This window comes from Oryctolagus cuniculus, chromosome 17 (genome assembly GCF_051225735.1).
Source record: "Oryctolagus cuniculus isolate XC-2025 breed Fujian yellow rabbit chromosome 17, ASM5122573v1, whole genome shotgun sequence".
Classification (NCBI taxonomy): domain Eukaryota; kingdom Metazoa; phylum Chordata; class Mammalia; order Lagomorpha; family Leporidae; genus Oryctolagus; species Oryctolagus cuniculus.
The window spans coordinates 45316069-45340802 of NC_142883.1; the positions used below are offsets into that span (position 1 = coordinate 45316069).

At 41.2% G+C, this 24734-nt stretch overlaps 2 protein-coding genes across 8 annotated transcripts in view; one reads left to right on the forward strand and one right to left on the reverse strand.

Annotated features, from left to right (window-relative positions):
* Window positions 1-23748, reverse strand: part of SSH2 (slingshot protein phosphatase 2) — a 281689-nt gene extending 257941 nt beyond the window's left edge. For 2 of the 7 annotated variants that reach the window (XM_070061153.2, XM_002718906.6), the window contains exon 1: window positions 22898-23748. In XM_070061153.2, coding sequence (XP_069917254.2) covers window positions 22898-22960 — 63 coding nt within the window. In that variant the 5' untranslated portion in view covers window positions 22961-23748. The remainder of the gene's footprint in view (window positions 1-22897) is intronic. The other 5 variants (XM_089317535.1, XM_008270960.5, XM_051824583.3 and 2 more) reach the window with 4 other exon arrangements.
* Window positions 22816-24734, forward strand: part of EFCAB5 (EF-hand calcium binding domain 5) — a 139449-nt gene continuing 137530 nt past the window's right edge. The window contains exon 1 of the mRNA XM_070061151.2: window positions 22816-22928. The gene's annotated coding sequence lies outside the window, so the exon portion shown is untranslated. The remainder of the gene's footprint in view (window positions 22929-24734) is intronic.

The following is a 24734-nucleotide window of genomic DNA, read 5'->3' on the forward strand; positions in this document are numbered from 1 at the left end:
GGTATCATGGCAATATTCATTTAGCTATAAAAATCAGGTCTCCATTACACAAGTTCCATAACCATGGTAAGATTTTTTTTAAAGCCATAAAGTAAGGCTCAGTAGCTGAATTTAATTAACTTTAAATAAATAAATCATCCAATCACAGACAAATGGGTTTCAAGGGAAAGTAGGAGAAAAATAATCACAGGTAAGGGAGATTGCTGCATATTAAAAGACTTAAAAGTATAAGCTAATTATAACTCATATATTCTAAATGCCATATTGCTAAATTCCCAAGGTCACATAGTGGTTAAATTTAACCATTCTTACTATTAATATTATCATAGAGTCACGTAGAGATTCCTAAAAATTTTCAAATATAAGAATTAAAGTCTATATAAAGTTAAGAATATCTGGTATTTTCAGTATTCATATTAAGCAAGGAAACACCACCCCGTTATTAACCTATGTTCCTAGGTGAGTCACTTCAAAACAAGAGTTTCCTCCTTTGTTTAAAAACAGACAACCTTATATCAAGCAACAAATGATAACGTACAAGTTCAGACAACTTTACTTTCAGTAGAAAACACTTGACAGCACCTGAACAAAAGGATGTATTTGCTCTTAGAGTTTTCCTGTCTACTGTTATCCTTTCAGATTTTGGATCCTCAAGAAAAACTTTCAGAGCATGTACTCTTTTCTGTTGTAATCTCCAAAATAATCACGTCCTCTAAGAAAAGGGGGGCCCCGCTTGTTTTCCTGCATGGCAATTCTGGGGATACTGGAGCTCTATCTATGCCTTTCACTATATATGATTCATTGTATTTGAGCACTACCATCTGACTCAAGCTTTGGGACTAAAGTCCCAAAGTATTTTAAACATCAAGTCCATGTTATGCAGAGAATAAGAATACAAAGGTTATCATATCATTGTATACATAATAAGTATTTTTTGTGAGTGGCATGTTTCAACACTGTAAAACAGATCATTTGTAGCTGCTTATGGCTCTGTGTAGCTTTAGTTGAAAATGGTTAACTTTCCTGATGAAAGACTCCCAGATGTATCAGGGCTTCCTGAATCTAGCATTCCACTTATTATCTCTCCATCTTTTGAAAATCTTCACATCATAAATTGGAAAGGATGCTTTTTGCGTCTAAAAATCAAAATATTCTTCTAGGGCCAGGCATGTGGGTACAGCAGTTAAAATCACTGCTTGGGTCACCTGAATCTCATATTGGAGTGTCTGGTTGAGTACCAGCCACTCTGCTCCCAATCTAGCTTCCTGACAATGCATACCCTGGGAGGCAGAAGGCATGGTTCAAGTACTTGGGTTCCTGCCACCCAGTGGGAAATGGGATGGAGTTCCAAACTCCTGGTTTTGGCTTGGCCCAGCCCAGCTTTTTTTTTTTTTTTTTTTTTTTTTTTTTTTTTTTTTAAGACTTATTTATCTGAAAGGCAGAGTTATAGAGAGGCAGAGGCAGAGGCAGAGGCAGAGAGAGAGAGAGAGAGAGAGAGAGAATGTCTTCTATTTGTTGGTTCATGCCCCAGATGACTGCAATGGCCAGAGTTGAGCTAATCCAAAGCCAGGAGCCAGGAGCTTCCTTGGGGTCTCCCACATGGGTGCAGGGGACTAAGGACTTGGGCCATCTTCCACTGCTTTCCCAGGCCAAAGCAGAGAGTGGATCAGAAGTGGAGCAGCCAGGACCTGAACTGATACCTATATGGGATGCCGGTGCTGCAGGCAGCAGCTTTACCTGCTAAGCCACAGTGCCAGCCCCCAAGCCTGGCTTTTGCAAGCATTTGGAGAGTGAACTAGCAAATGAAAGATCTCTCTCCTCTCTTTCCGCCTTTCAAAGAAAATAAAAATATTCTATGTAAATGATATACTTCACAATTTAAACAATTATAAAGTAGCATATTACTTGCGATTGTTAATTTTCGCCTTTAACTTTGCACTTCAGATTTATTTTCATTCTATTTAGAAGAGAGAGACAGACAGACAGACAGACAAGGTGATCTTCCATTGCTGGTTTACTTCTCTTATGGCTGCAACAGCCAGGGCTGAGTTAGGCCAAAGTTAGGAGCTTGGAACTCAATCCAGGCCTCCTAGGATGACAGGGACCAAGTATGTGAGCCATCTTCTCATGCCTCCCAAGGTACACATTAGCAGGAACTTAGAATCAGAAACAGATCTAGAACTCAAACTCATGCACTCCAATATAGGATGCAGGTGTCCAAAGTGGTGTCTTAACAACTGCCAAATACCTACCCTTGGCATATGAATTTGGAGGCATTTATGTCACAGTTTTTCCTTGAAATATCACATCCTACATTCTTATCTCTAAAATAGTGATATTTTTTTCTTGTCCATATTCATCTCTTCCAAATCTTGGGTGATATGGCAGAAAAAACCATCACTGGTCCATATTATACAGTAAGGAGACAAGCTGAGCCTGAACAGCCTCAGTTTTCTCATCCTCAAACATCATATCTATGTAAAAATAACAGCTACCATTTACTGAAGACTTAAAAAGGCCCAGTTCAGAGTGGGTTTTTAGTGTGTCCCACACTGTTTTGATTCCCAGCTCTGACTCCTGACTCCAGCTTCAAGTCAGCAGTAATGGTTCAAGCAATTTGAGTTTCTGCCACTGTCCTAGGAGATATGAACTGAGCTCCTGGCTCCTGGCTCTGGCCCCAGTCTAACCTTGTTCCAGCTGTTGTGGGGATCTGGGGAGTGAACCAGTAAATGTGAACTCATTTTCTAAAGGGCCAAGTTCTATGCTAAACATCGTACCAATAAAAACTCTGGAGTTGAATCAAATGTACATTTAACTTATGCTAATTTGATTTTATGTTCTAGGTAGAAAATAAATAAAAATTGCACAAACATGTATGTTATTGTACATTTTTTTACCTGCTATTTCACTTAACAAGTGCATGTATGACATAAGAGAAACTGTGTCCCCTGCCTGACAGACTTGGTTACAGAGCTGTGTGCCCAAAAACATCTATATTATTCTTTAAAAATTACATTTGAGAGGCTGAGAAAAAAAGAGAGATAGACACAGGGAGAGAGAGAAAGATCCCAATTCCCTGGCTCACTACCCAAATGCCCATACCGTTGGGTAGCACTCGGCAAAGGCCAGGAGCCAGATATGAAATGCAAGTCCCTCCCACGAATGGCAAGAACTAGTTACTTGAGCCATCAACACTGTCTCCTGGGTGTACACTGACAGGAAAACGAGAATCAGGATCTGGCGTCAGGATTGAATCCAAGTACTCTGATATGGGATGTGGGAGTGTTAAGCACTTGGGTAAATGCCTCCTCTGGTGTATTTTTCATTATGGGTGATTTAAGGGACTTTTGTCAAGGATAATGTTTACTAAATTTGATTTTTGACTCTTATGCTCACTTCAGAACTCTGCTTAAGTAGGACTTCACTGCATTTCATTTGATCCTCATAAAGACTCTGTGAGCTAGAGGACAACTATTAGCCCCATTTAATAGTAGGAGAAACTTACACAGAGACTACATAAGTTGCTTGGCAGAAAAAGAAATGCAACTCAGGTTTTTCTGATACCAAGTTCTCTACACTTTAACAATGGTATATTGCAACATTATGTGCCCATTTTCAAGATGAGGGATGAGGAGGAGGCTTGCAAAGATTAAGTAAACTTGCCCAATATTACACAGCCAACAAGTCTCTGTACCAGAATCTAAACCAAGCTTTTTAATTTCAAGTTTCTTGGCAACCTAATAAAATGACTGCTGGAAACCAGAAATAAGTAGTAGAGTACTAAATGGGACACAAAATATAAAGTATCCAGAAACTGGTGACCCACTAGATAAATCTGGGCCACAGATATGTTCTGTTAGCACTCAAGGCACACTTTTTAAAATCTGCATTGATTGTTATGATTAAGATGGAAAGCCACATACTTGCTTTTTCCAGAATACTCCCTTAGAATGAGGGGTGGTCATGTAACCAAGTTGTGGCTAGAGACCTAAAGAGAAGTGTGCTAGGAATAGGGTGTTGAGTTTCCAGAAAAACTTTTGTTTTCTTAACAAAAGGTAGTCACAGCCAGCAGTGTGTACCTTTTACCTTTTCCTGCAACAAATATGGATGTAATTCCCTAGATCCACAACAGCCATCTTTTGTGTGGAGACAAGTATAGAGAAGGAAATCCTCTACACTATTAACAGCAAACGGAAATAAAGACCTTGGATCCTTACGGTATCCTAAGTTAGTTTAGATCCCAGATGGCCACTAAAATACCTAGTGTTCTAGAGATTCTCCAATTCCTACTAAAGACGTAGTATAAGGTTTTTACTGTAACAAAAACTCCTGAAACTCCCCAAGATATGAGTTATTCTAGTCTTTATTCTTAAGTCAAACTCTGAAAAATATTTAATAGTAAAATGAAGAGTTAGTCAATTTTCTAGTTCTGAAATTCTGTGAACCCTCACAAAGCAATATTCATGAATAAACCCCAAGATTCCCATAGTAATCAAAAATCCTAGAAACTTCCTAGATTTCCTACATAGAAGTGGCAAAAATAAAAACACATATCCTGCCTAGAGCTACAACAGCATCCAAAACCCCTTAAGCAAGAAACTACTGCGGTGATTCAGCAGCCTTAGCAACGAAGTAAACTTGCATGCCTGCTGTGCATTCTTGCCATTAGAGTTCTAGCACCCAAAGCTATCAAATCAGAATTTCACAAAAAATTATAGATGTCACAGGTGAGAGGTGATGACAAAGGACATTTTAAGGAGGCTGTCATTTAAGACAGTTAAATAATACAGACCTTCACTATAAGCTCTTACAAAAATGACATACTTAACTCCAAAATACACTATTTCTTGTCAGTTATACAAAAAATATAAACCAAGAGCTAAATTATTTTAAAGATCACTAAATTGTGCCCACTGAACATTAAACTGGGGTACCCATGCCTAGTGCAAAAGTTCAATGCATTCATCTATAAAGAATTTCAATAGCTGGGGCCAGCGCTGTGGTCCACTGGGTTAAAGCCCTGGCCTGAAGTGCCAGCATCCCATATGGGCGCCAGTTCGAGTCCCAGCTGCTCCTCTTCCGATCCAGCTCTCTGTTATGGCCTGGGATAGCAGTGGAAGATGGCCCAAGTTCTTGGGCCCCTGTACCCATGTAGGAGACCTGGAAGAAGCTCCTGGCTCCTGGCTTCAGATCAGCGCAGCTCCGGACGTTGCGCCATCTGGGGAGTGAACCAGCGGATGGAAGACTTTCTCTCTCTCTGTTTCTACCTCTCTCTGTAACTCTGTCTTTCAAATAAATAAAATAAATCTTTAAAAAAAAAAAAAAAGAATTTCAATAGCTTTAATGGTAGCTGTTGATATTGCCACAAACAAAATGAAATTTCACAAAGTTAATAACAAATCAAATGAAGTAGGCAAAAAGTGAGGAAAAAACTTTTGAGGGGTTAATTACTATTGGGGCTGGTTTTGTGGCATAGTGGGTAAAGCCACTTCCTGCAATACCAGCATCCCATATGGGTACTGATTCATGTCCCGGCTACTCACCTCCAATTTAACTCCCCGCTGATGCAAGCAGTAAAGCAGCAGAGTATGGCCCAATTGCTAGGGCCCCTGCTACCCAACTGGGAGACCTGGAAGAAACTCTTGGCTCCTGGCTCCAGGCTGGCCCCACCCTGGCCATTGTGGCCATCTGGGGAGTGAACCAGCAGATGAAGATTCTCTCTCTCCTTCTCTCTCTGTAACTCTAACTTTCAAATAAATCAGTATAATATAATATAATACATAGAGACAGAGACAGAGATTACTGTTAAGGCATTTTCTCAACTATTGACCCATATATTTTCAAACCCTATTTTTGCATACTCAATCTTCAAAGCCAACAGTACAGGGGCCAGTGCTCTGGTAAAGTAGGCTAATACGCCACTTGTGGCGCCAGCATCCCAAATGGTGTAGGTTCATATCCCAGCTGCTCCTCTCTCTGCTTATGGCCTGGAAAAGCAATAGAGATGGCCCAAGTACTTGGGCCCCCGCATACACATGGGAGACCAAGAAGTAGTTCCGGGCTCCTGGCTCCTGGCTTTGGATCGGCCCAGCTCTGGCCACTATAGCCATTTGGAGAGTGAAGTAGCAAATGGAAGACCTTTGTCTCTGTTTTTCGCTCTCTGTAACTCTGCCTCTCAAATAAAAATCTTGAAGAAAACAAAAAAAAGGCTAACAGTACATTCAATTTTTTTTCTTTGTCTTTGAATTTAGAACCATATTTGATCTAATTCTATATAGTTTCATTTTATTACAGTAACTTTTATGATTTATATATATTCCATCATGTTGTATACCTTAAATATACATAGCAAAATTCATTAAAAAAATATTTCAAGAGCCAGTGTTGTGGCATAGCAGGTAGAGCCGCCAATCTGTGACAATCCCATATGGACACTGGTTCCAGTCCTGGGTGTTCTGCTTCCACAATTCAGCTCCCTGCTAATGGCCTGGGAAAAGCAGTGGAAGATTGTCCAAGTGCTTGGGCCCCTGCCACCCACATGTGAGGTCTAGAAGAAGCTCCTAGCTCCTGGCTCTGGCCAGTTGTGGCCATTTGGTAGTGAATCAGTGGATGAAAGATGTCCCTTCTCTCTGTCTCTCCCTCTCTCACTTTAACTCTGACTTTAAAATAAATAATCTAAGGAAGGAAGGAAGGGAGGGAGGGAGAGATGAGGAGGAAGGAAAGAAAGGCAGACACAAATCAACCTGGAGCCCATATAAAAACTGCAGAAAGTTTTTGGGTTTTGTTGTTGTTGTTGTTGTTGTTTTTAAATTTATTTGAAAGGCAGAAATACAGAAAGAGACAGAGAGATCTTCCATCAGCTGGTTCACTCCCCAGATAGCCACAGCAGCTGGGGCTGGGCCAGGTAAGAACCAGGAGCTTCATCTGGATCTCCCATGCGGGTGTAGGGACCCAAGGTCTTTGGCCATCCTCCAATGCTTTCCCAGGTGCATTAGCAGGGAGCTGGATTGGAAGCGGAGCAGCCAGGACTCAAAAACAGCACCCTTACGGGATGCTGGCACTGCAGGCAGAGGCTTAACCTTCTATGCCACAGCACTGGCCCCAGAAAAGGTTATTTCTAACTAGAGAATCGCTATTATGGCTGTCTCAGAAATGTGAGCACAAATAAAATACAGAATAAAAAAGCACAAAATCAAGCAGGAGACCAGTTTATCAGAAGAACAAAGAATAAAACAAAGAATACCAATTATCCAATTTTCTAAATCACATAATACAGCAACTTTTTAAAAAGAGTAGGCTATACAAGCAGTTTAAATAATATGAGTAATTCTTGTACATAGTAGGAATTTAATGTTTGTAAATGAATGTATCCCAATAAAACAGAAAAAAAAATTGGAAAAAAAAAAAAAGCATAACCCTAGGACTTGTTAAAACACATGCTTCCTCTAAGCATCCTAAGTCCTCTGAAAGGACAATCGAAAACAAACCAAAGGCTGATTTGGTGATTGACATCTCTATGTCCTGTTAAAAATTTTTATTGTTTATTTCTAAATTTTAGCAGATTGGCATTCCAAAAACCTCATCAATACAGAGGTCCAAATCACCCTCTTGCCTTTTAAGTTTTTCAATTTTGAACCACAACTATAGATAACACAAATTTTAGTAACACCAAGAGAATTCTCATGTTTTTAGGTAAAATTATTTTTAAATGCTACTATATAGCTTAAAATCTCAAAAACTGGGCCGGCACTGCAGTTCACTAGGCTAATCCTCTGCCTGCAGTGCCAGTACCCCGGGTTCTAGTCCCGATTGGGGCGCCAGTTCTGTCCTGGTTGCTCCTCTTCCAGTCCAGCTCTCTGCTGTGGCCCAGGAAGGCAGTGGCGGATGGCACAAGTGCTTGGGCCCTGCACCCACATGGGAGACCAGGAGGAAGCACCTGGCTCCTGGCTTTGGATCAGCGCAGCACATCAGCTGTAGTGGCCATTTTGGGGGTGAACCAACGGAAGGAAGACCTTTCTCTCTGTCTCTCTCTCACTGTCTAACTCTGCCTGTCAAAAAAAAAAGAGAAGAAAATTCAAAAACTGCTTAAATGAAAATATCTGAGAATATTTTCTTTTTCATGAAACTTAAAATATGTAATTTTCAAGATTCTTTATCATACAAGAATGTTTAAAAGCAAGTGCTGAAATTCCTAGATTTTTCAGCTGCTGAACCAGACTTTCTTTAGTCAGTAGTTTCCTCTGAAGTCTAATCAAAAACCACAGGATCAGCTTTAAAATGTTCAGAGTTGAGAAAGTTGCAGCTTGCAGAGACAGATCGAGGAGCCTAATAAAAATACTGTGTTTACAGAATCTTAAAATTTTTTTTCAATACTCATTCTAGGAAGAAATTGGTTATCTCTATTTTCCAACAAGATTCAGTAACATAAACTATCACCAAATGCAACCAAAGATCTCTTGTTCTATCATTTATGAGTTCATTCAATTGCTTTGGAAATGCATGTCTTAGAGTTGCATTCAACTTCAACTGCCAACTGCTTGGAACGGCTGGATTACACAGATCACTCCTCTCACCTATTGTTTCCTTGTACAAAGATACATTTAAATCCATGAATACATTCAGTCTCTTTGGACTCTCCATATTTAAAAATATCTGTTCTATTTTGTCACATGATTGTAGCCTCGATCATTAAAAACACCAACACATTCAGTGTAAGATTTGATTATACAAACTAAGGTGAACCCTTGCAAAAATCTGTCCTACTATATTGCAAAATATACATTCAGTAGATTAATATGCTGCTATCTTGTCCTACTAAATTGATAAAAACTCTCAAAGGAAGGAGTTTTTTAAGATTACAGTTGCATTAATCATTCTGTACAGTTCTCCAGGGTCATTACAAAATCACACACAACATACTTGGCTGTGGAGATCAACAATTAGAACAAAGATTCTTTAATTTTAAAAAATGAAGCTATTATCAAGTCAAAAAACTAAAAAAGAAACAACGAGTAAACTAAGCTCTGAGATATGCTATCCATTAGGATTACATTGTCAAAAGGCAAATATCTTGCCCACCAAATTTGCTATAATGAAAAAATTGCTTAATAACCAAATAGCAAGACTGAATCATCATCATTATAAAAAAATGACTAATACTTCATGAACGCATGCTTATTTAGTGCCAGGGGTGGTTCTAGTGCACTTTCTCATTTAATGCTTACAATATTTCTGAGAAAGAAGTCCTGGAAGCACTGTTATCACCCCTATTTTACAGGTAGGTAAACTAGAGTAGTTAACCGACTTCAGTCTAGTAAATTATAAAGCCGGGATTCAGATCCAGGCAGTCTAGATCCTACACTTTTAACCACTATGCTAAACTGCTTGGTGTTCCTATAGGTATTTTGGAAGACTTAAGAAAAATTAAAACACTTTTAGGGCTTCCCCACCCCTATATGTGGCCTATGTTAGAATAACTGGCAGGTACTATTTTTTATTTTATTTTTTAAAGATTTATTTATTATTTCAAAGGCTGAGTTTACAGAGAGAGAGAGAAAGAGAGAGAGATATCTTCCACCCTTTGGCTTACTCCCCAAATGGCTACAATGGCTGGAGCTGAAGCAGATCTGAAGCTAGGAGCTAAGAGCTTCTTCTGGGTCTCCCACAGGGTGGCAGGGGCCATCTTCCATTGCTTTCCCAGGCACATTAGCAGGGAGCTGGTTCAGAAATGGAGCAGTCAGTACTGGAACGGTTGCCTATATGGGATGCCGGCATCGAAGGCGGCGGCTTTACCCACTATACCACATTACCAGCCCCGGCAGATACTATTTCTATTCTAAACCACAATCACTTTCTCAGACTCCAAAGAATCAATGTGCTTCCTTAATAGATAAAGGCAATAGGGTATGAGATGCTCACATGTGACTTATAGCATGTGATTTACCCTAATTCTTGCCTGACATGTTAAATACTGTAATGATGAAGAAAGGGCTCTTTCAAATTCTTGCTGTTTCTTGAAGTGTCCAAAGCAACAATATGAGAATCATTGTCCCAAATCGCAAATTGCACAGAGATGTCTTCTTTTAACTTTTTTTTTGGCCAAGTAGAGTTAGACAGTGAGAGAGACAGAAAGAAAGGTCTTCCTTCCGTTGGTTCACTCCCCTAATGGCTGCTGCACTGATCCGAAGCCAGGAGCCGGTGCAGGGACCCAAGCACTTGGGCCATCCTTCACTGCCTTCCCGGGCCACAGCAGAGAGCTGGACTGGAAGAGGAGCAACCAGGACTAGTACCCGGCGCCCCAACTGGCACTAGAACCCGGGGTGCCGGCGCCGCAGGTGGAGAACTAGCCAAGTGAGCCATGGTGCCGGCCTTCTTTTAACTTTAATAAACGTATTTTCTTACAAACTTCTATCTGTCTGCAGCAGTTAAAAAAAAAAAAAAAGAGGTTGTTGGTCTTTTTCCTTGTCTTTAAGTGAGGAAAGATGATTAAAGGTGGTTGAGGAAGAACAGGCAAGGGGCACAGTAATACACTTTACAGAGACAGAAGTTTCACTATCTGGCAGCCATGCTTTAGACAACGTTATATTACAATAATTGTCCTGCATAAAACACTGGCTTCTATATGTGAATGGAAATGAACATAATTAATATATAGATGTAAACATGCATATATCTTTCCTTTCTGTAGCTGCTAAGATTTTTTTGCTCCTCCCTGTCCATTTTCCACTTTGGAACTGAAGTCTTCCTCCAGTGTTTATATCGGTGTGTGCCTCTCCTACTACATTCAGCATACTAGGTTTTTGATTATAGTTGCTTAGTTTATAGCTGCCTTTCTCATCAGACATGTAAATCATAAGGTGAGGATAATGCCTGATATCACCCTACAGTGCTTGAGAAGGCTCTCAACAGACTTCTGAACTGAGTTTATCAAGTACAAACACACAAGGAGCAAATCCAAATCGCAGTGAATGACTGCAGGTCAAATGTTAAGCTAAATGATTAAAAAATGAAAGAAATTAACACTAGACAATCAGACTAATTCTAACACCCAGAAGGTAATTCAGTCTAGTAGTTGTTTTCTGACTTTGACAATCAAAATTGAAATCTCAGCTCTACCATGGCTACCCTGGGGAGCATAGACAACCAGGAGAGTGTTAGAGTGTTTCTTCATATGTAAAATGGGAACAAGAATAGTCCTTCCAAATGCTTGTTGTGATGCCTATTTAGTGCTAACCCCAATGTCTACTGTACAACAAACACTGGGTAAGGTTTTTGTTATAATCACATTTTGATAGTCCCCTTAAATAAAGCTAAGAGAATTTACATATACTTACTGTATTCAAAGTAAAAAGGTCACAGTTGTTAAAATTCAGAAGAAATGATCTTTACTTCTCCAGTCCCATTTTCTGCACTTTACATGGCATTAGCACTGAACTGCTTGTGGTTCCCAGCATATATCATGCCCTTTCTAGCCCCATGCCAGCAGTTTTTGCCTAAGATTACTTCCCTCCTCTACTCACCTGTAACTTTCTGTTTGCTGATCAAACCCCATTCACTCTTTCAGGCTCAACTCAGAAGTTCCTACTGGCCTTCTTTTTCTTCCTGTGAGCCTATACATTTGTGATTGCCACATGTAATCTAATTGCTTATTTAATGTCATTCTTTCCACTTGTTTAAGTTTCCTGAGGCCAGGGACTAGCTGGTTGCTAGATCCCCAGGAGTGGAATAAGTCAGTAAATAAACAAACATTCTCAGACTGAAAAGTATAGTACAGGACACCAAAAGGTGCTAAATAACTTTGTTTCATAAACTGAATCAAACAGCTCCATAAAATCTAGGGTGGGTCACAGTATTACCTCTTTCCGTTTGTTTCTAAGCACATCCTCTCCCACTCAATAAACAAAATATTTCCCCCTATTTTTCAGGAAGTCTAGAGAACCATGAAACTCACTATATTATCAAGCCAGAGCACCTCACCAGACTTTCCTTCGACAAACAGGAAAATGAGGGGCACTGTGATAAGTAGCTTTGCTCCTCAGATGGACAAGGATATGCAGGGCAGCTTGTAAAGTATCTGAGAACTAGAGGAAGAAAATGGATGGGAATACCTGCACAGAACAGCATTCACTAAATATCTGCTGAATAACAAGAGCCTTAAAGACTCTCCCTTGTATACCCAGCCTCTGACATATTTCAGGCTGGATAAAGGGGTTTATCAATGATCACATTTGTTTTAAAAAAAAAAAAACTGGAAGTAGCTTCCCTGCTAGGCTAGGTTTTTTGAACAAATGAACAAAAACACAGACATTTGAATGTCTACAGCCAGCCAGGCACTGCTGTAGCCAACACAACAGTAGGCATTTCCTAGAAAAATGGTAAAATACTGTTTCCAGAACCAGAAGGGATATTTGATGGTGTTGAGTAGGAAAGACACAGTGTCTTTTAAAGACTGGGCACAAACTAGAATCTGCTTCCTCTAACTTAAAACCAGATAGAGGGGCCAGCGTTTTTCTGTAGCAGATAAGGCACACTATATGGGTGCTGGTTTGAGTCCTGGCTACTCCACTTCCAATCCAGCTCTCTGCTATGGCCTGGGACAGCAGCAGAAGATGGCCCAAGTGCTTGGGCCCCTGCACCCGCGTGAGAGACCCGGAAGACACTCCTGGCTCCTAACTTAGGATCAGCGCAGCTCCAACCATTACGGCCATCTGGGGAGTGAACCAGCAGATGGAAGACCTCTCTCTCTCTGTCTCTCCCTCTCACTATCTGTAACTCTACCTTTCAAATAAATAAATAAATCTTTAAAAAAAATCAATAGCTAATGAGTAAGAGAAGGGGTTCTAGGGTCAAACCCCATACCTATAATATTGCATAATTCAGCTTATCTCTCTGAGGCTTCAATTTTCTTTGTAAAATAGAGAGTAATAATACCTACTCCACAAGAGTGAAATTCTAATGTATGTAAGGTACTCAGCACAGTGCCTAGTATGTTAAGTGTTCCATAGACAATAGCTATTACTATGGCAAAGAAAATAGATGATGAAAAGGATACTTAGGGTTGATGTGGATATAGTGAACCATTTTTAGAAACTGCTTGTATACAAAGACTGACAGCCATTCTGGAGGAAAACTTGGCAACATGTACCTAAAGTCTTAAAAGTAGTTATATCTTTGGGCTTCTGGTGATACCTTTCAATGTCTAAAAACATTGCAAGGCCTGAAAATGGAAAAAAAATGTTAAATATGATTACATCCACTGATCCATTCAATGATCCATGTGTTAAATACTTTTCAACCCTGATGATACAAAAATATGCAAACAGATCTGGCTCTAGTTTAAAAGACAGGAAGGTAAACAATCAAATGCCCAAGTACAGTGAAGAGCTGTGACCCACTATGGTAAGTATAGGGTGCTATGGTGCACATGGAAGGAGCACCTACCATCATCTGGAGGGGGAAGGGTGGAGTCAGGGAAGCTTCCCAGAAGAACTGAAATTTAAGCTGAGACCTAAAGGATGAGTAGGAATTAGTTAGGTAAAGAGGTGAAGGAAAAGTGTTCCAGGAAAAGGGAATAGCATGTGCAAAAGCCTAGAGACCAAAGGGAGCACAGCGTGTCAGCTTAAGTGTGAGCAGTGTGCAAGGCAGGGAGTTAGGAAGAGACAAAGCTGAAGAGGTAAGCAAAGTTGGCTCATTCAAGGTCTCACTTGCAAAACTTTGTAGACTTTATTCCAAGGACCATACAAATTGAATTTGTAAAAAGCAACTTGTTTACAATAAATAAAGGTTATTCATAATATATCAAGGAGGGTACACAACAGAAATAAATGAAAAAATAGCTTGTAATAAGAAAATACAGAGCTGGGGCCAGCGCCATGGTGCAGTGGGTTAATCCTCCACCTGCGGCACTGGCACCTCATATGAGCACCGATTCTAGTCTTGGCTGCTCCTCTTCCAATTCAGCTTTCTGCTATGGCCTGGGGAAGCAGTAGAAGATGGCCCAAGTCCTTGGGCCCCTGCACCCACATGGGAGACTGGGAAGAAGCATCTGGCTCCTGGCTTTGGATTGGCGCAGCTCTGGCCGTTGCAGCCATTTGGGGAGTGAACCAACGGAAGGAAGACCTTTCTGTCTGTGTCTCCCCCTCACTACCTGCAACTCTACTTCTCAAATAAATAAATCAAATCTTTAAAAAAAAGAAAATACAAAACTGAAGTGAGGATTATGCAGTTCTCTATGTTTACTGAAAGTCACTGACTTGTATATTTATTAAAACAGGTATGTTTAAGGCCTATGGATTATTTCTCAATAAATCTGTCTTAAAAAGAATATAAATGTCTAACAATATTGAAAATGTTCAAAATGTCTAATAAAAATACAAATCAAACCAATGAGGCTACTCTTTAGTCTCAAAATTGGTAATGCTTAAAAATGAAATGAGGATATCCAGTGTTAATAAGGTTAAGAAAAATGAGCATTTTTATCATATGCTGGCTGGAATAAATGTTAATTGGAATAACCTTTCCAAAGAGTGTAAATACATAACCAGAGTCTTAAAATTGTTTATACTCTGTGATCCCTTAATTGCATTTTTTAGAATCCTAATAAATGCAGTCACGTATTTTTGCCCAGTGATGTTCACTGCAATGTAGTTTGCGACAGAAAAAGGGATAGAAAAAAATTCATATGTTCACCAATAATGGAATGGATAGCATGAATTATAATAATTTAAATGGTATGGCAATATATCTATGATATATACCAAACTTAATAGCAAGGATACAAAACTATATACACAGAAACATTTCATTTTTATAAAACACAATGATAGCATGTCTTTTATTCTTTTTGCTGTACTTTTCTATACTTCCAAATTTCCTACAATACCCATGTGTTGGTTCCTAGAGTTTATGAAAGTCAATTTAGAGTTTCTAAAGCTGTTTTCAAAAAATTCAAATGCTTCACTTTTCAGTATCTACACCTCCTTGGAATCAATTTCATACTTGCCTTGGCTTTGGTTTCTCTGAATACATGTAACTTTATGATATCTTATTTATTTATCCAGCATTACCAGAAAATTAGATATACCTAAAAGAATTTGACAACTGAAATGCGCATCTTAAATGTCAAAACTTAAGTGGAACTTAGATGAGCGTCTATCTAAAAATACACCACACTCAATTTACTTAAATCAAGACAAAAAAGAATTAAGCCTTCTTGTGATGATACAGGACCACTGTTATGAATATATAAGGGGGTCTTCAAAACATGTCAGTGCACATTTTAAAACACTATGAATGGATTTTTATTTTCTTGCAACAAAAACAAACCTGTACCAACTTGTTATAACATGACTGAACAGGATGTAGTTTAAGGCAGTAAGGATAAGACATCAGTTTGAATAGAACCCCTATAAGGGCAATAAGAATTCTGTTAAAATTGAAGCAAGAACATAAAACTTACAGTGAAGCTTGGATGGAAGAATGGTGAGATCATTGATGCTTTACAAAAAGTTTATGGGGACAATGCCTACAAAGGAATCAGCAGTTTTTAGTGAATGACTTGTTTTAAGAAGGGATGAGATGATGTTGATGTCAAAGCCCACAGTGAAAGACCATCTGTATGAGTTTATCAGGGAAAACTTAGTATTTGTCATGCCCTAACTGAAGAGGAATGAATATTAATAACAGAAACAACAGCCGGGAGCAGGCCTTTGATTTGTGGCTAAGATGCTGGTTAGGACACCTGCATCTCATATCAGAATGCCTGGATTTCATATCCATTTCTGGTTCTGAATTCCAGCTTCCTGTCAGTGCAGACCCTAGGAGGCAGCCAGTGATGGTTCAAGAAGTTAGACCCCTGCCAATTACAAAGAGATCTGGATTGAATTTTCAGCTCCTGGTTCTAGCCTTGGCTCAGCCCTAGCTGTTGTAGGCATTTGAGGAGTGAATAAGCAGATAGGACCTCTGTTCATTCGTTCTCTCTCTCTCAAATAAATAAATTCTTAAAAAGAAATAATGCCCAACATCATGTACATATCAGTTGGTTCAGTTTATATAATGCCAACCCAAAAATTTAAGGTAGAACAAGCTTTCTGCTCCACGGATACCAAAACTGTTGCAACCTGATCAGCTACAGACAAGAGCAGAACTTTCAATGGGAATTTGAAACAAGTGTGTTCAAGATTCTGAAGGACATCTTTACAGATTTCTAATAGGAGATGAGACACAGCTTTGCCAAGGCAATTCTGAAAACAAAGCACAATCAAAATAATGGCTACCAAGAGACCAAAGTGGTCCACTCAAAACAAAGGTGGTCCAATCAAGAGCAAACATCAAGCAACAGGTTTTTTAGACTCTTAGGGCATATGCATGTTGGCTTTCCAGAGGGCCAGAATGATATTATGAGATTATTTTGAGAAAGTTAGCTAAAGCTTTAGCAGAAAAACTCCTGGGAAATCTGTACTGAAGAGTCCTTCTCCATTGCAGTGATCAAACAGGAGCAATTTTATGAGTTTCCATGGGAAATCACTAGGAATCCACCTTACAGTCCTGACTTCTCTCCTTCTAACTTGCTTTCTAATCTTAAAACATCTTTAAAGGGCATCTATTTTTCTTCAGTTAATATTAAAAAAAAGACTGCAGCGAGCTGGTTAAATTTCCAGGACCACCAGTTATTTAGGGATGGACTAAATGGCTGGTAACATCAGTTATAAAAGTGTTGAGGCCAGCGCTGTGGCTCAATAGGCTAATCCTCCGCCTTGCGGCACCGGCATACGGGGTTCTAGTCGCGGTCGGGGCACCAGTTCTGTCCCGGTTGCCCCTCTTCCAGGCCAGCTCTCTGCTGTGGCCCGGGAGTGCAGTGGAGGATGGCCCAAGTGCTTGGGCCCTGCACCCGCATGGGAGACCAGGAGAAGTACCTGGCTCCTGGCTTCAGATCAGCATGGTGCACCAGCCGCAGCAGCCATTGGAGGGTGAACCAACGGTAAAGGAAGACCTTTCTCTCTGTCTCTCTGTCTCACTGTCCTCTCTGCCTGTCCAAAAAAAAAAAAAAAAAGTGTGTTGAAGCTAATAGTTTATGTTGAAAAATAAAGTTTATATTTTATATTTTTATGTTTTAGATTTTATTTTCCATGAACTTTTTGAAGTCCTCTCATGTAACACTAGCTCTCAGAAACTATTAAGCTATCTGTGCTTATGTTAAATAGCCAAAAATTATTAAGTATTTTCTTATACCAACCAACTTTCTCTTTCTTTGCTATGAAAACTATCAGCAATCATTTCCAAGCACAATAAGGACCCACCTTTATCAGTGCCTGCAACTTTCCATTCCTACCTTGCTGCTGGTAATCTATGTAGTACTTGGGAAATGAAATATCCAAGTTTTTTTAAAGATTTCTATATAAATTAAAAGTTAATAGGCTTCACCTAAAAATGCTTTGCACATAGTTGGATAATTTTGTTCTAGGTATTATAGGTTACAAGATACATGAATTCCAATGAGAATACAAGTTCTTGATCATATCTCCAGTGTTGTTCCTTTACTCAACTAGCGGTCAAGTCTTGGGATTAGAAACTGCCTATGCTGTGTCTTTTGTAACATAAGGGAAAGAGATAATAGGCCAGGAACCAAGGAATTTAATGCTAGTGTATGTTCTTGTACCTATAAGTTCTGTAATCTTCAGGAAGTCTTTTAACCTTGATACTTGTCCTCTACAACTTATGGGACCACTCTAGAATTAAAATCGATTATGGGGGCCGATGCTGTGGCGCAGCAGGTTAATCTTCCGCTTGCAGCGCCAGCATCCCACATGGGCACCGTTTCTAGTCCCAGCTGCTCCACTTCTGATCCAGCTCTCTGCTATAGCCTGGGAAAGCAGTAGAAGATGGCCCAAGTGCTTGGGCTCCTGCACCCGCATGGGAGACCAGGAAGAAGCACCTGGCTCCTGGCTTCGGATCAGTGCAGCTCCGGCTGTTGCGGCCATTTGGGGAATGAACCAACGGAAGGAAGACCTTTCTCTCTGTCTCTCTCTGACTGTAACTTTACCTCTCAAATAAATAAATAAAATCTTCTTAAAAAAATTATGAACACAAAACACTCCGAAAAGCATGAAGCACTTACCAAAAGATTATTATGGTATTATACTGTGCTTATATGATCCCGGGTCAATATAGATATCAGTTCAGAAAATTCTACAAGATTTGTGGTGAGGGAGAATGAAACATGTTGGGCAAATGGTATAAAGTTTCAATAAGACAGGAGAAATAAATTCTGTAAACTTATTGTACAGCAGTGACTACAGTTAATACTAATGTATTATATACATAAAATTGCTAATAGATTTTAACATGCTCACCACAAAAAAGAATGTGAGGTGATGAACATGGTAATTAGCTTCACTTAATCATTCCATAATATATACATTTATCAAACATTTTGATAGTTTCTATCAATAAAAATAAATTTTTTTTTTTTTTTTGGTATAAAATAACTTTTATTTACATAATTTATATCTATAGAACATAATGCTTTCTTTAGAACAAGAAAATTTACAAATGACAGATACTGCTTTTTTTTGTCAAATACTTCTTCAAGCAAGATAATATACATGGTCACTTCTAATTCAAATAACATGGTGGTAAACAGTGGATATTAACATTTTTATCTGAGTCTCAACCATTTACCAACAATTAGGCCCTGAAACCATCATGTTGATCACTTTCTAAAGACATCAATGTTCAGAAGGAAAAATCAAGAAAAGATAAATCCCTTCAATCACATCTCCTTTAAGATTTATAAAATCAATTCTTTGCAACATCTTCTTACATTAATCAGACTCAGCATAGGTCTTTCCATCTTACAAGATAAATACACTGATTATGTATAAAATAAATTTTAAAAGTGAAAAAGAGGCCGGCGCCGCGGCTCAGTAGGCTAATCCTCCGCCTTGCGGTGCTGGCACATCGGGTTCTAGTCCCGGTCGCGGCGCCGGATTCTGTCCCGGTTGCCACTCTTCCAGGCCAGCTCTCTGCTGTGGCCAGGGAGTGCAGTGGAGGATGGCCCAAGTGCTTGGGCCCTGCACCCGCATGGGAGACCAGGATAAGTACCTGGCTCCTGCCATCGGATCAGCGCAGTGCACCGGCCGTGGCGGGCATTGGAGGGTGAACCAACAGCAAAAAGAAGACCTTTCTCTCTGTCTCTCTCTTTCACTGTCCACTCTGCCTGTCAAAAAAAAAAAAAAAATTCATACCAGAAATAATAGAGATGATTTTTAAACTATCCCCTATTAATTAGGAAACATATGTTATCTAGGAAGAACAATATGTCCCACAAGTTTGGCATCTCTGATTCTTCCTCCCTTATACCCAGTCAGCCTTTCTTTTGATTCTTCACAATCCCTCACATCTGTCCCTTTCTTTCCATTACCACCTCAAAATCAGTTCAGGCCTTTATCTCACATCTGGGTCAGTATAACTGCCTCTAACTGGCTCCACTCACAGCTCTCTCTCCCTTTCTGAAGTCATTCTGCTTATAGCTACTAGATCGATTTCTCAGAACACTGCTGTGATCATATCTGCTCAAAATCTCTGAGCACTCTCCATTATCTTCTCCATCAAGTTCAAACTCCTAAGCCTGACAGTGCCTGTGCAGCTCTAGCAGTCTTCTTATGTTTAGCCCTTACTACTCTTCCAAACAAAGCCTTTCTCAAACTGACTTACATAATTCCTTCAGATATGCCTTGTACTTTTTGCTTCTAATTCTTGGTGTACACAGCTTCTCTCCACAGGAATACTTTCTTCTTCCTGGTTCTATCTTAGCCTATAAAAATTCAACTAACCCTTTAAGAACTGGTTTGAGAGCCACCATAAGGAGGAAAATTGCACAGATTCTAACATTAGGTACACCTGCGTTTGAATTACAATTCCAACCACTCCCTGGAAAACCAACACTGGGTACATTTCTTAACAGCTTCTTGCCTCAGTTTCTTCATCTGAAATATGGGGATAGAAGCAACTTTCCTTATGCATACTGTGAAGAATAATAATGAAATTAATCATGGAAAGCACTTAGCATGATGCCTGGCACTGATGAATACCCTGGAGATGTTAGATACTGTCAGGACTTATATTGATACCACTGCCATTAGTGCATTTATCTTCACTGGAACTCAGAAAATACTAATAACCACTACAAATGGACTCTTCATGCACATACAGTATCACTCCCCTTACTTTCCTTTTCCACCTTTTCACTTCCTGTGTTTTCTTCCTTCACTGCTGCTAGTCCCCAGATTTTATGATCCTGATGGACAGGTCAATGTCTTATATAACTTAGTATCTATAATGGTCATGCACAACTAGAAGATGATCAATCAATAGATTAATACCTAATTAAAGAACACCGAGGAGTTGGCAGTATTAAAATGTCCTGCATCCTACACTGGAAACTTATAAAAGAATGCTTAAAGTGATTAATAAAAAAAATTTTAAGTTTCTCACCTCACAAAATTAAATCTCTTTTAATGGTGTTGTTTTCTCTTGCGCTCTCTCTCTAAAAACAATGCAACCTATTCATGCCGCAAGAGATGGAAAAGCAAAATATATGCAGGTCAGACAGCAGCCAAATACTGGAACACAAGGACCATGAGACAACTCAGATGAAAACAGAAGAAGTCAGATAGGAAGACAATTTAAAGGGAAAGGTAACGGGCTTATCAGTCATACTAATGATGCTGCTATTCATCTACACAAACCCTAGAATTCCTTTGCACACAAGGCCAAGTATGGGAATAAAGCACTGAAATAACCAGTCTATTAGATAAAGAAGCACCAGTTATTGAGCTCAGCAACTTAGCTTACCCCATGATCAATTTAATTATCTATTTCAAAAATAACTACTGGGACCTCTGTTGTGGCATAGTGATGCCAAGCATCCCATACAGGCGCCGGTTAGTGTCTTGGCTGCTCCACTTCGGATCCAGCTCCCTGCTAATGGCCTAGGAAAAACAGAAGATGGTCCAAGTGCTTGGGCCCCTGCCACCCACACGGAAGACTCAGATGAAGCCCCTGGCTCCTGACTTCCAACCAGCTCAGACCAGGACATTGCAGCCATTTTGGGGAGTGAATCAACAGATGGAAGATCTCTGTGTCCCTCCCTCTCTCTCTGTAACTCTGCCTTTCAAATAAATAAATAAATCTAAAAAAAAATTTTAACATTCCTCAAGATTCTAAAGTAACCCAAGTTATAGCTAATGGAATCATATCAAGTAGGCATTGCCTTACAGCAACCTAATCATTTACCTAAAGAAAATTAGTCTTCAGAGGGCCCAAAAATGTTTTACCACTTTGAAGTGGAATTATTCTCAAATCACAGAATCATAAAGACTTAGAAAAAGCCTTACAAGTGCTCATTTGCAGGAATTCTTTACATCACCTCGAAGGCAAAAGGTTTTCCAGCCTTTGCCTGAATTCCATCAGCAATGGGCATTCACTATTTTGCAAAGCAGTATGCTCCATTGTTAGAAAATTCTTCCCTATAATCACTGGGAATCTGCCTCCTTGAACTTCTACACAAGAATCTTGGTTCTGCCCTCTGAAAAAACACAAGATAAATTAACCTCTGAAATATAATCACTTCTTCAATTAGAATCGAGTTGTCAATGTCTCACACAAAATACAAAAGAAAGGCTCAGAAACTACCCCTGTAGTTTCTACACACCAGAATTTTGAAATCCAGGAAATTACTGAAATCACAAGCCAGCATGTTTTCAAGATATTAAAACTTACACTTCACTTAGCACACAAGTATTACAAGCAACTCAATTTTTTTTACAGAAGGTGGTTCAATGTTTATTGGCTACCTTTTTGCAACTTGATACTATTAAATCCGCCACTATAATTTTGAAAATTAAAATTATATAGGAAGTTCAAGGTAGTTTTCCAAGTTGTTCCTATTTTCATTCTATTTCTCTCTAAAACATCTGCTTTTTAAAGCCCATTTTGTTTTATTGGTACAATATTTTAATTTTTTCTCAAGTATTTTCAAAAACGATCGCTAAGGGAATGGGGGGGGGGGGCGGAGCTAGGAGCGAAGGCAAAGATGGGCCCAGCAGGAAAAGGCTGGTTACTGGCTATGTGCCTTCTGGAAGCATGCTTTATTGGCATAGGCATCTGAAGTAATGAGACGTACAAACAAGACCCAAGAACGAGAACCATCATGAGCCATGAGTGGAAGGCATCAACGTCCGTAAGATGGAAATTAATTGGCACTGGGCATCAAGCAGCACCGGATGCCTCGGCACCTCGCAGAGGAAAGGCAGGAGATCCAAGGAGCAGAGATCGCGGCTCCCCTTTGGGGGAGCGAAGCCAAGAAGTAGCTGTAGTGCAGCAATCGGATAAGGCTGAACCCGAGAAAGACTGCAAGCGACGGACCGCGGGGAAGGCACACAGCCCCGCGGCTCCGAGGAAGGGTGTGCAGTGTGCAGAGACTGGACGGGCCCTCGAAATGGCGTGCGTGGGGGATGCGGCTGTGGGTAAGGGGCCACACAGGACTCCCCGGGTCCCCTCCCTGCAGCACGGCAACAGAAGGTGTAAGGGGGAGGGTGAAAAGCCAGAATGACTCATTCCCGAAAGGAAGTGCTCAAGCCATAGGAAGACAAGCCACGGGGGACTTCGGGGCGAGGGCTGTGAGGGGCGAGGTGCTCCGGGGCACGGGGGCAAGACCCAACGTCGCCGACTTCCTGCCGCTCGCGTTTCAGACCAGGGTGTGGGGGTTCGCGGCAGCCGAGTGCCAAGGCCTGGGAAGCGGCGCGGCGCGTGCGCAGTGGCGTTCGGCGGGACCCGCTGAGGCAGAGCGGAGCCGCAGTGACAGAAGCAAGCGGAGCGGCCGCCGGGAGGGACTCACCGAGGCGCAGGGGCTGGAGGTGGTGCTGGGGGTAGGCGACCGCTGGACCGTGACCAAAGCCATCTAGGCGCTGCTGGGTTGTTCCGGGCAGGGCATTCTTGTCCCGAGTGTGGGGGGCGGGAGGATGACGGAGCTGGGATGGGGAAGGGGGTGCGGGGACGGGGAGGAGGAGGAGGCCGCCGGAACGGCCGAAGGCTCCGCACCCACCACCGGACTCTTGCCGACTGACGCGCCGAACGGGCGGCGGGCGGACGGACGGGCGGGCGGTTCGGCAGCTGCGGGGCACAATGAGCGCTCCCAGTGCGCAGGCGCCACCTGTCAGCAACCGCCTCTCCCCTCGGCGCGCGCCGCCGCCTCGCCGTAACCCTTGAGTTGCCGGAAGCCCGCCGAGTGCGTGTGCCCCGGGCCGCCGCCCGCTCCCGCGTTTCCTCCTCACCCCTGAGGCGGCGCGGTTGGCCCGCGCGCGGGGCTGTGGCGTGGGGTGGGGGAAGGAGCGGAGGGGAGCCCGCCGGGCGAGAGCGTTGCGGGCTTAGGGGGCTGCGGGAGTCTCTCACTCCTGAGAGACAACCATTTTATGAGGCGGGGCGCTCAGCTTCACCAGCCTCGGAGGTGAAAATTGAGGCAAACGTGTTTTTTCTTACGCTCTCATTGGGCGCGGATGGGGCTGGGCTAGGCTAGGAGACCTTTGGCCAGGCTCTCCGGGGCTGCTTCTGAGCTTCCCACCCTTCAGTCCGCGTTCCAAGATGAGACTTTTTAAAAGAAAGAACGATCTTCAGTTCTGTGCCCTGGAAGGCTTCGCGGTGCCCTCACGCTGCCTCTGTTACCTGTATCTGAAGCCCCACTCGTTGTCCCTGAGGTTGCGGAGGCTGAAGGGGCCTGGGAGGCCTCGTGGAGTCCTAAGGGTCCAACCTGCTATTTACCTCCTACTTGCTTCCTGCTGTGAAGACATTTCTTAATTAAGCAGGATTGGCTCCTCCACCTTTCTTCTTCAGCTCCAAGATTTCATCATTCCGTAGACATGTGAGGTGCAGGCTTAAAATTATTTTTAAAGGAGTCATTTTCTGGAAGATACACTTTCAATAGAACATAAATTCAGGGATGTCATGGAAAAGTCAAGATTAAAAAGGGGAAAACCCACACAATGCAAATATCATTGGTTATTTACATAGAGAAAAGGGAGTTGGCAAAGCTCTTTCTCTCTTTGAGTAGGTGAACGGGTGAATAGCACCATACATTTCAAAGCTGTAGGAAACACACGCGAGCCACGCCGGAGTTTGCAGTTATTCAAGCCCACCTCCCCCTGTTTCTCACTCAGACATTCTGGGTTCTCATTGCTCCTTTTAAACTGACAGGGCCGTCATGAGCTCTTTCTGGTTGCTGTACGGTTAAGTGCCACAAGAGCCCTCTGTGCCGAGCCTTTGTTCTCTGGGACCCTGTGGTTGAAATAATTAGCAGGGAGGTTCTGTCAAGACACACTGAGGGTCCCTGTACTGTACAGTCCTATATTGAGTGGATTGCAGAAGCCCGCTGGTAGGCTTTTGCCCCCTAGCGGTCATCAAGGGTGCCTGCGACGCAAAATTAAACAAAGATGGATGGTTCACAGATTAAACAATCTGTGTTTTTTTCCCAGAGCTACACAGTAAACAGGAAAAGAAAAGGCAAGGTTCAAAACTAAGAACTTTGAACCAACGCTTAAGAGATCAAACAGGAAGCTTTATACATAACCAAGAAATATACATAGCTGAAAGTTGAATGAACTCAAATAAATATATGGGATTTATAAACCAAAATATCATTCTAGGAATAGTATTGTTCAGATCAGTAGGTTTTAGTAAAT